General features: G+C 60.7%; 1 protein-coding gene across 3 annotated transcripts; it reads left to right on the forward strand.

Annotated features, from left to right (window-relative positions):
* The first annotated feature begins 3,583 nt into the window (after positions 1-3,583).
* Positions 3,584-10,064, forward strand: RAB37 (RAB37, member RAS oncogene family). Of its 3 annotated transcripts, none has more exons than XM_031556363.1 (9): positions 3,584-3,797; positions 6,360-6,470; positions 7,573-7,614; positions 7,721-7,787; positions 7,869-7,921; positions 8,038-8,103; positions 8,700-8,756; positions 8,986-9,062; positions 9,130-10,064. In XM_031556363.1, the coding sequence occupies exons 2-9, from the start codon at positions 6,363-6,365 to the stop codon at positions 9,233-9,235; spliced, it is 576 nt and encodes a 191-aa protein (XP_031412223.1). In that variant the 5' UTR covers positions 3,584-3,797; positions 6,360-6,362; the 3' UTR covers positions 9,236-10,064. The 3 variants fall into 3 exon arrangements, with proteins under 3 accessions (XP_031412223.1, XP_031412224.1, XP_031412222.1); XM_031556364.1 differs by lacking the exon at positions 3,584-3,797 and adding an exon at positions 5,441-5,502; XM_031556362.1 differs by lacking the exon at positions 3,584-3,797 and adding an exon at positions 5,596-5,755.
* The last annotated feature ends 815 nt before the right edge of the window (positions 10,065-10,879 follow it).

Raw genomic sequence — 10,879 nt, forward strand, 5'->3', positions numbered from 1 at the left:
GCTTCTCCCCCTCGCTCCTCTTTCCCCCGCGAGGTCCGTCCGCCGCTCCGTGTCGCCGGGGGGGCTCGGTCCCGACGTGGGGTGGCGGTGGGGAGGGGCTGCAGGCTCGGCAGCGTTCTTGCAAAGAGGAACGAGAGGGAGGGCTGGAAAGGGGCCAGCCCAGCGGCACAGCCCGCAGCGCCTTCCGGCTGCTCCCGCTGCTGTGCGCTGCTCGGAGAGAGCTGCACCCCGGGGCTCCCTGCCGGGGCCGCGGTAAGGAGATGGGACCTCCCTGCCACGGAGCAGCAGAGTGCTGGGAGATGTCCGCTCCTCTCCTTCTTGCTTTAAAATCGTTTTCTGCGGAGTGCCCGGGATCGTTTCGTAACTCCACGTTGCACGGAGAATGACTGGAGTTGCTGCTGTCCCTGCAAAGCCTGGGTGTGCCTCAGGGTCTGCGGAAGGCTTTGCCGGAGCACAGCATCCGCTCCCTGCGCTGGCACTGCCCTGCAGCTTCAGGAGATGTGGCAGATGCTGATCTCTGCCGGATCCACGCATCTCCTTCTGTCTGTCCTCACACTGCTTCTCTGCAGCCCCAAGTGTGACTGTGCAGGCACGGGCACTTCCAGGGAGCTGGGGAAAGGGGGGAGCTCAGTCGAATTCGCACCTCAAATCTGCCTATTTCGCATCCTACTTTACTCGAGGCAACGTGCCCAGCCGTTGATTAGCAGGAAAATATCAATTACCACCACGCTCAGTTCTGTTGTGCACTGAGAACATAGGACATGCCTCCAGGGATGACTCAAGAAACTCTGATTCTTTGCAAACTCTTAACTCTCTGGAGTTGCTGCATGTTAAGAATCAACATTGTTGGAAATGAGTTTCCAGACGGGGTAGCTGCCTGGGCAAATAACCATCCAGCTCCACACTGTCTGTCGTTTCCCTTGGGATTTTGCTGCCACTGCTGGCTGGATTGCTTGTCATGCAGAAGCAAGTATCCTCTTGCTCCTGGGATGTGAGGAAGCAAATATCTCAACAGATATGGTTTCTGACCAAGGAATCACATTTCAAATGTGCTGAAAAGCCCTGGGAGAGCTCATTCTAGAAACAAAGGTTAACTGATTTCTGGTTGGTGGCTAACCCTAGGTCTGGGAAGGAAACAGACTGGGAAGAAATCAAAACAGGGGTAACAGAAGTTTGTTCTAGGCTGTTCCAGAAAACTTTTGCTATTCACAAAATGACCGATTCTGCATTCGGGTGATTTGATCCATTGCCAAATTCTTCTGCTTTCCATAGGGTGCTTGTATACACAGATGGAACAAGAAACGGGGAGCAAGATGTGATCCATGGTGCTAGAGGGGGTTGGATGCTCCAGGCCAGCTTTGGTCTGATGTGCAGCCCTACAGCTCACGTCTCAGGATTGAGATGCTGCCTCAGCTGGAGTTGGGAGAGGGTCCTGGGATCTGAGCCAAGCCCATGTAAAGAGGGCACAGATGTGGTGCGGCACCGTCTGGGCAAGGTGGGGTGCAGCTCCCTGCACAGCACAGCTTGAGGCAGCACCCCAGCTGCCCTGAGGAGCTGCCTGCATTCTGTATACAGAGCAGATAATGGGCTACAGAAAGTATTGTTCCCTCCCTGTGCTCTCTCAGCAGGCTGGGTCACACCTTGCTGTGCTCCCATCTGTTACAGTTTGAGCTCAGGTCCAGCCACTGCATGCCTAAGCTCCAAACTGAACTGAAAAAGCAATCTGAAGCCACGTGCATGCTCTTCCCAATCTCATACCACTCGCTGGCACTGGAACTGCTCCTCTCTAAGCTGCCTTGACAGCCGTGTAAGACCTCTCTTCTCCAGGCGCTTTAACCCAGAATATCTTCTTTGCTCACTGCCAGCACAGGCAGAGGAACTCGTTGTGCGTTCACTGCTTGGGCTCACTCTCACCACTGCTCTGCCGTGTCTCTGCAGCCCACATCAACCCAAGAGGGATTTTGGAGCAGGGCTGTTTGTCTAGGTCTGCGTTAGCCCCCAGTGGGAGCCGTGGGGTGGCAGTGCTGACAGGCAGTGCTGTCAGTCTGTGGCACGTTGTGCTCGTTTCTTGCAAGGACAATGGTGGAGCAGCTGAGCAGCTGTGGGGCCATGGGAGTTGGAGTTCCTTCTGCCCATGCAGGGAATGGTGAGAGCTCCCTCAGCCTGGAATTATATACAGGTTTTGGTCCCCAGAGGGTTTTCATGGCCAATTTTATTTCAGATCCAAAGAATCGTTTGGCTGAAAACAAAAATGGCCTGGGTCTGTGCTGGGTGCAGGAGAACTGCTCTGAGGCACTGCCAAGGCAATGGGGATACGGAGCTCTGCAGCAGTTGGGCTCACTGTGGCAGTGAACTCTCCAGATGTGTTCCCATTTGTTTGCTCCAGGGCAGATTTTGTGCTTCCCAGCTCTGTGCACGGGCAGGATGCCTGGGCTATGGAGCAGGGAGGCTGTGGGCAGGGAAGTACCCCCAGGGGAGGGAAGTGAGCCTGGGGTGGGATGTTGCTCCTCTGGGGCTTATCCAGAGAGGGGATGAGGAGCTGAGCCAGGATGGAGTGGGGCTATGGGGTCAGTTTGTCTGGAGGGTACATTTGGAGCATGGCAGAGGCGTGGCTGAAGACATGGGAACACCCACATCCCAAAGGATGGGGCCAAGTCCACTTCTGAGCAAGAAGTCTGTGAGCAGAGTGTTTATTTTTCCTCGTGTCCCTGGGAAATTGCTCAGAGTGCCTCGGTTTCCTGAAAGGATGGGAATGTCTGCATGCACGGCTTTGCAAGCAACACCCAGGTCTGGCAGAGAAGGGTGGGAGGCGTTTGTGTTCACACTGCTGGTCTCCCTCAGGCCTGGGATTTGCAGGAATGTGGGCAGGCACTGAACAGAAGGGAAAGGTCAGGGCTGGTGGGAGCAGGGGCTGTCTGGGATGCAGAGCAGCTCGGGAGGTGACGGCAGTGCTCCACTCTGCCACCTGCACAGCCCTCTGACAACAGCTCTGCCCCTTGCAGGAGAGCTGTGGGGCTTTGCACGATGGGACGGGGGGGGAGGGGTGGGAGGGGGGCAGGAGGGGGCCCTGTGGACTCACGTTGCTCCAAATGCAGCGCTGCCAATGAGAGCGATGCGGTGGCACAGCGTTAATGCAGCGTGAGGACAGAGCTGCCCCAGAAAGGCTCCGCGCTTTAACAACACACAGCGGCTGTTGTGTGCAGCAGCCAGGGGAGAAGCTCTCTTCATTAAATCATTCTGGACCCGGTCCAGCTCTGCCAGATTCCTCCTTTCTCGGCAGGGCTGTGCAGACCGAGATTTCCTCTCCCATGTTCAGAGCCCGGAGCTCAGCCCGGGGCAGAGTTCGTGCATTGCAGACACTCAGAGTGCCGGGGGTCCCTCCCCAGGCGGGCGGTGGACCGAAGGGGACGGCAAAGACGGGGCACAGCGGGATGAGCCATCTGGCCGCGGTGCAGCGCCCAGCAAGCAGCCTGTGGGGACAATCTGCTGCTCGGCGGGGCTGCTGGCGGCTCTGCGGCGCTTCCAGGGCCGGGCTGCTCCCTGCCGCCCCCGCTGCATCTGCTGCAGCCCCCGAAACCCCTCCCCATTTCCTCCTCCAAAGCCGGCACCTCGGCCGCGTGCCGCACCCCAGGGCTGGGGTACACTCGGTCCCGATGTCCTGATGCCACTTTGTTGATCTCTCGCAGACCATCCTGGTTGGAGACAGCGGTGTGGGGAAGACGTCTCTGCTGGTCCAGTTTGACCAGGGCAAGTTCATTCCAGGCTCCTTCTCTGCCACCGTGGGCATTGGGTTTACGGTAAGGACCAAACCCTCAGTGCAGGGCTGGGTAACACTGTGCATCATCAGGAAATGACTCCACTGGGGTCAGTGATGCTAAGCTGATGCTAAGTGATGGAGAACTGGGAGGGGTTGTGTCACTGTGGGCAGAGCTCAGCCTGCTGTGTGCTGCTGGGAGTTGTGCTGGGGGCTGCTGGGCATGGAGGGAGTCTTCATGCTGTGGTGCCATGCCGTAGTGCCATGCCTGTTGCTCTCAGTGGTGCTGTGCCCATTGCTCCCAGTGGGACTGGGCCCATTGCTCCCAGTGGTGCTGTGCCCATTGCTCCCAGTGGGACTGGGCCCATTGCTCCCAGCAGCTGCTCACGGAGCGGTCCCGCAGCAGCCGGCCGTGCCCTGGTGTACAGCTCCAGGCCCTTGGAAGCTCAGGCAGATGGCAGCAGTGCTGGCAAACGCTCTCAGCCGCCATCCAGAGCTATTTGCAGTGCTGCCGCAGGGCTGGCAGCAGGGCTGGCACACGGCCCCAGTCCTGGGAGACAGAGACCCAAGTTCAGGACCTCACGTGCAGCCCCATGTGGCGGTGTGGCGAGGCAGGCTGGCTCCCTTGTTCAGGCCAAGGAAGCAGGGATAGACGCAGGGCGGTGCCCCCGAGAGGCAGAGGGCTCAGCCGACCTCCTCAACTCATTTGTCTCACGAAAAACGACAGCACACGCGGTGCTGCTCGGCCGGGCTCTCGCTCCTTGCTTGGGACGCTCAGAGAGCAGCAGCTCCGGCGGCACGCGGCCAGCTCAGCTCACAGCAGCGCTTCTAGAGGAACGCGGTGCTCCCCCATGAGCCCGAGTCCATCCAGCCCTGCAGCACGCAGTCCCGTTCCCTGTCCCCATCCAGACCCATCCACAGCCCGCTGTTGGTCGCGGCCGGCGATGTGGGGATGCTGGGTGAGCCCTGCGCGGTGCCGAACCCCCCAGCTGCGCGCAGCTCCGCGTGCCTCAGCTCCGGGCAGCCCCCCAGCAACACGGCGTGCGGAACGTCTACGTGCCCCCCGCTCGGCCTGAGCAGTTACGGGACTGGAAATACAGGTTCCATCTCTCGGCGTTTCCCGAGGGGCAGAGGAAGGGTTGGCTGCGGCAGGAGGCGGCGCCGCTGCGGGCGTATCTCTGCCATCGGACCCCCCGCGCCGTGCCCGCGGCTCCGTGGGCAGAAACGGGGGTGTCTGAACCCGGCGGGGCCGACGGATTCGCGCTGGGATCGGCCCAGCATGGGGTCGGAAGGACTGCTGTGGAGATGGGCTGGGGGTCCTGGGGCAAATCAATCCGAGGGGTTGAGGGCACCTCGATGGGCACTGCCTGCCGTGCCCCCAGCCACCCCTGCGGGACTTCTTCTATTCCCACGCTTGGCCTTTTCCCAGATTGTGCGTGAGATGAAGGTGATCCAAAGGTCCGTGGAGGATGTCGGGGGCTGTGTGAGGGTTCCGCAGGGGGACAGGAGCTCCAGCACCCATCTTGTGCAAGATGCAGGCGCAGCACCTCCTCGCAGCCTGTGGCTTCCTGCTAACGGCCGCTGCTGGCTTCCTCTGCGCCTCGGGGCTAAGGGAGGGCCCGCAGTGCTGGAGTGTCCCCATCCTCGGCGTGGGCTTCGGGGTGAGCAGGGGCAACCCGTACCCTGCAAGCCGCAGCCCCCACTGATGCTGCAGCATCCCTGTGGGGCTGGATGCTGCTCAGCTGGGGGTGAGTGGCCCCTTCTCCCAGTTTGTGCTCTGGGGGCAGGGATCCGGCTGCACCTCCTCTTCCTCATCCCGCGTAGGGCGGTAACAGGGCCGGGGCACAGCCCGGCGGGAGGCACTGCCGAGGTGGAGGAAGAGGAGGAGGAGGAGGAGGGAGGGCCGGGACTCTGCAGCTCCGCTCAGACACACCATGAGCGGAGCGGGGGGGCAACAGGATCCCCCCGGCGTCCCTGCAGGACTATGAACTGGCCGGAAAGGTGGGGGGCAACGAGGGGATGAAGGCTGGGGGGGGATCTGGGGCCATCTGCTTCATCTCGCTGCACGTGGGAAGGAGCAGGGACGGGGTGGGGGAGGAGTGGCGGGGGGGTCCCCTTTTGAAAGAGGAACAGCATCTCACTGCCGTGAGGGAAAGGGCTGCGGTGGATGAGCACAGAGGGGAGCGCAGCATCGGGGCAGTGCATAGAGCTGTGCCGGATGGAGCAAGGCAGTGCCTGGCTGAGGCCTGTTTGCTTTGCAGGAGGGGACAAGGCGCCCTGTTTGCTTTGGTGTCTGTGGCAGGCAGGGCCCTGGGAATCCAGCAAGGTTTGCCCAAGCAGTGCACCGGCACGGGGTGCCCATGTAACCCCATACCCACGGCCAGTTCAAGGCTGGAGATGCTCTGGAGATGGGCAGGAGGCACTTCTCAGTGCTGCATCCCCACCGGATCCCTTCCCCTCTCCACTGTCCGCTCCTCTCCCTCGGGATGCGCTGTGGGGCTGCACTCTGGGTGTCCTACAGAAGGACGTGCCCTGGGGACAGAGGGACGCAGGGACGGGGCAGAGGGGCCGCCCTGCTACACCTCACCCTGCGCCCGTCTTGCAGGTGATGTTACTCGGAGACTCAGGCGTGGGGAAAACCTGCTTCCTGCTCCAGTTCAAAGACGGAGCCTTTCTCTCCGGGACGTTCATAGCCACCGTGGGCATAGATTTCCGGGTGAGAGCACGGCAGCCTGCCCCAGTTCTGGATGTGTGAGCTGGAATTCCCTGTTGAGGAGTTGTTCTCAGCAGATCCCGCTTGCTGAAGCCATCAGATCACATCAGATCACGTCCAACGCCCCCTCCTTCCCCCTCTTCCTCCCCCCCCGTCTCGTTCTGTTTGCTGACTTCAGCTGAGCCGTCCTTCCGACAACGCAGCGTTATAACATGCAGGCAGGAAGAGCCGCCCGCACCACGCGGGCTGAGAGCCGGGGTTGGGGGGGGGAGCAGTCCCGTGCCACGCCGTGCCACCGGGGTTGGCTGTGGGGCTGCCTCACAGCCCATCCTTCCCAGCCACTGTCAAAGGATGGAAACGCGGTGTGCCGCCCATCAGCTGCTTCCAGCCTCCCGAGGCACTTTTGGAGTTTCTCTCATCCCATTTTCTGAGCTGTCCCTCAACTGTTGTCATCCCCTTCTTGCCTGCATTTCCACTTCAAACAGTTCTGGGCAACCAAATTGTTTGTACTCATCCTTATCCCTAGAAGTGCCATTCTTTAAAAAATTCTGAAAATACCCTTTGGGCAAGTTGCCTTTTCCCTTACACCGCACCGGCCTCTAAAAGGAAGTCTCCGTGCTTCTGCATTCACAGCAGCAATTGCTTCACCCCCAGAGCTGCCTTCCCCACCCATTGCCCAGCCTGTGCTGGGGGTGGTGGGATCGAGGTTTGGAGCGGGAGCAGCCCCTGAGGCACAGTGCTTCCTGAGCAAAGCTTTGCGTGGGGCAACCATCGTAAGAGCAAACAAACATACAAATAAATACACATTTGTTTGCAGTTCATGCAAGACCTCCCACTTGCCCAAGCCTGCAGGGTTTCCCACAGCCAGGGTGAGGGCTGCAGGCGTGGGGCAGGTGCTGCCAGGCAGGTCGGTGTGCCTGGGCTTTGCTGTGTCATTAGCTGGCTCACCAATGGAACGGGGAGCTCTTGGGAGATGAGCAAGATCTGAAGCAAGTTGGGCAGCTCGGCTCCATGCCCTGAGCAGGGAATGCAGAGCCCTGCACTGGGCAGCTCCAGGTCTGGGATGCACGTCGTGCTGACAAACTCCTGTCCTTCTCTCCTGCAGAACAAGGTGGTGGCTGTGGATGGGGTGAAGGTGAAGCTGCAGGTGAGTTTTGGGAGTGGATGAGCAATTCCCAGCCGTGCTGCCCAGACCACACCGGGCTGAGCCCTGGGATGTCCCCTCCCACCCTCACTGGGGCGTCTCCCAGCAGATCTGGGACACAGCAGGACAGGAGCGGTTCCGCAGTGTGACCCACGCCTACTACAGGGATGCCCAAGGTGGGTTTGGGGTCGGCGGGGGCTGAGCCCCATACGTGTGCTGCCCTGCGGCATCCGTGCCCTCTGCCCCTTCCCTTCCAGCCCTACTCCTGCTCTACGACATCACCAGCAAAATGTCCTTCGACAACATCCGTGTGAGTGTCCCCACTGCCTGTCATAGGTCACAGGAGTGTCTGTCCCTGGGGTTGGGGACATCTGGGCTGTGTGGCACGAAGGTTCCACCTCAACGCAGTTCTTGCTGTCCCCACAGGCCTGGCTGACAGAGATCCACGAGTATGCCCAGAAGGACGTGGTCATCATGCTGCTGGGCAATAAGGTGCATGAGCGGCCTGGTCCTGCCTCACCTCCCGCCGTCCTTCCCTGCCATGCTGTCCCCATGGCCGGACGGGGCCCTGGGGTTCCCTGCCGGGCTTTCCCAGGCGCGGAGGTGACCCCAAAGTGCTGGAGGGCTGAGGGAGGCCGCGTTCCCGGCAGCCAGTGGAGGGCAGCACGGGGCTGAGCGCCGGGTGTGGGAGGTTCCTGGTACGGATGCTCCCAGTCTGGGATGCTGCTGTACGGGTTGTCCAGCTAGATCCCGGATGCACGTCGCCAGATCTCAGATGCCCAACCGTTTCCCACATTGTCTCCTGGGGTCTCAAATGCTGCCAAGTACACAGTGCCCAACTGGGAGCTGAGTTTTCCCCTGGTTGCCTCCTGGAATTCAGAATGATGCTTGGTACCAGATGTCCCCCTGGGTACTGGATGCTCCCTATCCCAGATGCTGCCAGGTGTCAGAACCTCAATGAGCTCTGCGTTCTCCTCCGGGCACTGCGTGTTCCTGGCTCCCTGAAGCCAGCTCCTGGAGTTCCTGGAAGCCCCCACACCCCCCCATGCTGGACAGGGCACAGTGGTGATGCTGTCCCTCTCTCACAGGCCGACGTGAGCAGTGAGAGGATGGTGAGGACAGAGGATGGAGCCTCGCTGGCCAGGGTGAGCTGAACCTGAACCTAATCTGGCCACATCCCCTGCTGCACCCCATGGTGCCCCAGGCACTGGCACATCGCTTGGGGACTTCATGGTTGTGCCACCTCCTGTGCTCCATGCTCTGTGTGGCACAGGAGCATGGCACTGGGACAGAGCAGGGAGGGGATGCAGGAAGGGTGCAGTTAAGAGTGGTGTTTTAGGGCTGGCCACTAATGGGCCTGTGCTGCCCTCGCAGGAATATGGGGTGCCCTTCATGGAGACGAGCGCCAAGACCGGCATGAACGTGGAGCTGGCCTTCCTGGCCATTGCCCGGTGAGTGCAGGGTGGGATGCAGAGCAGAGGGTGTCCCCACACGGTGACACGTCCCCACTGTCCTCAGGGAGCTGAAGCAAAGAGCGATGCAGCTGCCGGACGTGCCCCGCTTCCAGATCCACGACTACATCGAGGCGCAGCAGAAAAGATCCGGCTGCTGCGCCTTCGTTTGATGGGAATGGGCACAGAGTGGCTGCCCTGGGCACGGCTGGCGGGGAGGAGCACGGCTGAATCCTGCCCACGATGGAACAGAGGGTCACGGCTCTGTTCCTGCAGGGCTCTCAGCAGGATCAGATCCCGTTGCCCTGTGGGGCTGTGCCAGGATCAGCCCGAGTGCCCCAACCGCGCTGTCAGCCCAGCCGGAGGTCACGGTGATGCCACCGCTGTCCCAGCAGGACGCAGGGTGCAGGATGCAGACCCAGCGCCTGGCTCCTCCCCTGCGGTGCACTCCACGCTGCACTCCTCCGCCTGCACAGGCCCTGATCCGGCCCCGCTGCCCTCTGCAGAGCCGCTGGCCCTGAGCGGTGCCCCTCACCACCGTGTGCTGGGGTGTCCCTGCCTGTCCGCCCCGCTGCAGTTGGCACCACACATGCAGACACCCCCGCAGCACCCGGTGACCGCCGAGGGCACTTCCAGTACACGCAGCACTTTGGAAAAGCTTTGTTTTTCCCCTCTTGCAGCTGCAGAAATTGGAAGCTTTTCTATTGTTATTTACTTCCCTTTGAGGGAAAAGCTTTTTTCTTTCTGGATGGGGCTGAAGCGGCCCACGGCATCGCACCCTCAGGCACTGTGCTGCATAGGGCATGGAGACAGGGAATATTTGGGTGTGCTGCTCAAGATGCCAAGGGCAGCTGCAGAGGGCACAACTCTGATGCGCTTGGGGTCAGTTGGGCACATCCATCCCCATGAGGACCCTCCCTGCCCCGGAGCCCCCTTCACCCCTGCACTCCTCTCGGGTCTTTCTTTGCAAGTGTACAGATTAAAGCTGGATATTTTCAAGGCTTTGCATCTGTCTGGTTTTTCTCTGCGTGAGAAATCCCTGCCCCGGGCCCTCCACGTGGGAGGCTGTACAGCACGGCAGGGAGCGGGATGTGGGGCATGCAGTGGGGGAAGAGCCCACAGCCCCCTCCTCCTCCCAGCGCTTGGCTGCGCATTTCAGACAGTCCAAAGGTGAGAGGGGAAGAATAAACACGGCCTGTTAAAATTAAAACCAACCTCCTCCCCTGCTGTTCTCATAGTGCGGAGTCCAGCATTCCCCAAATAACTCTGTCTTCCCACCAATGGCATTGCTGCTGCCGCTTGGCTGATGTCTGCAAAAAATGCTGGAGAGCTTCAGCACAAGCAGCCGTTGGCTCTGCGCTGTTTCCCACCCCTCAGCCCGGGCTCTCCCAGCGCTGCAGGAGCTGTGCAGGGTCCTGCCAGGATTCGGCCGTGCTCTGTCGGGCGCAGATGGAGTCCGAAGGGGACGCAAAAGCAGCGCTGTCAGTTTCCTTTTCTGCTGCGTTCGTTCCTTATCGCAGCACCACGCTGCAACCAGACCCTATCGGGACCGGGGTTTGTTTCCTGAATGAGAAGAGCGTTCCCCAAAAGCGCACCCTTCCTCCCCTCTCCGAACACAAAAAACACCGGGAGGATTTCTCTGTTTGCAGCCCAAGGGGCCGCGCCGGGCTGACGGCTGCGCGATGCCACGGATTCGCCCTGGTTCTCCGCAAGCGTCTGCTGCCGCCGTGGGATTCCTCTCGGCTGCGTTTCTCAGGGCTGAGCGGCAGCGGGGTAAATGCTCAGCGGAGTGGAGGCAGCGGCTGACCCCCCCTTAC

Source organism: Meleagris gallopavo, chromosome 20, assembly GCF_000146605.3.
Source record: "Meleagris gallopavo isolate NT-WF06-2002-E0010 breed Aviagen turkey brand Nicholas breeding stock chromosome 20, Turkey_5.1, whole genome shotgun sequence".
Classification (NCBI taxonomy): Eukaryota; Metazoa; Chordata; class Aves; order Galliformes; family Phasianidae; genus Meleagris; species Meleagris gallopavo.

Coding starts and splice junctions, on each gene's coding strand:
- RAB37 (XM_031556363.1), top strand. CDS start 6,363: ATGTTACTCGGAGACTCAGGCGTGGGGAAAACCTGCTTCCTGCTCCAG. Junction 7,788..7,868: donor CTACTACAGGGATGCCCAAG/GTGGGTTTGGGG, acceptor CTTCCCTTCCAG/CCCTACTCCTGCTCTACGAC. Junction 9,063..9,129: donor GCCTTCCTGGCCATTGCCCG/GTGAGTGCAGGG, acceptor CACTGTCCTCAG/GGAGCTGAAGCAAAGAGCGA.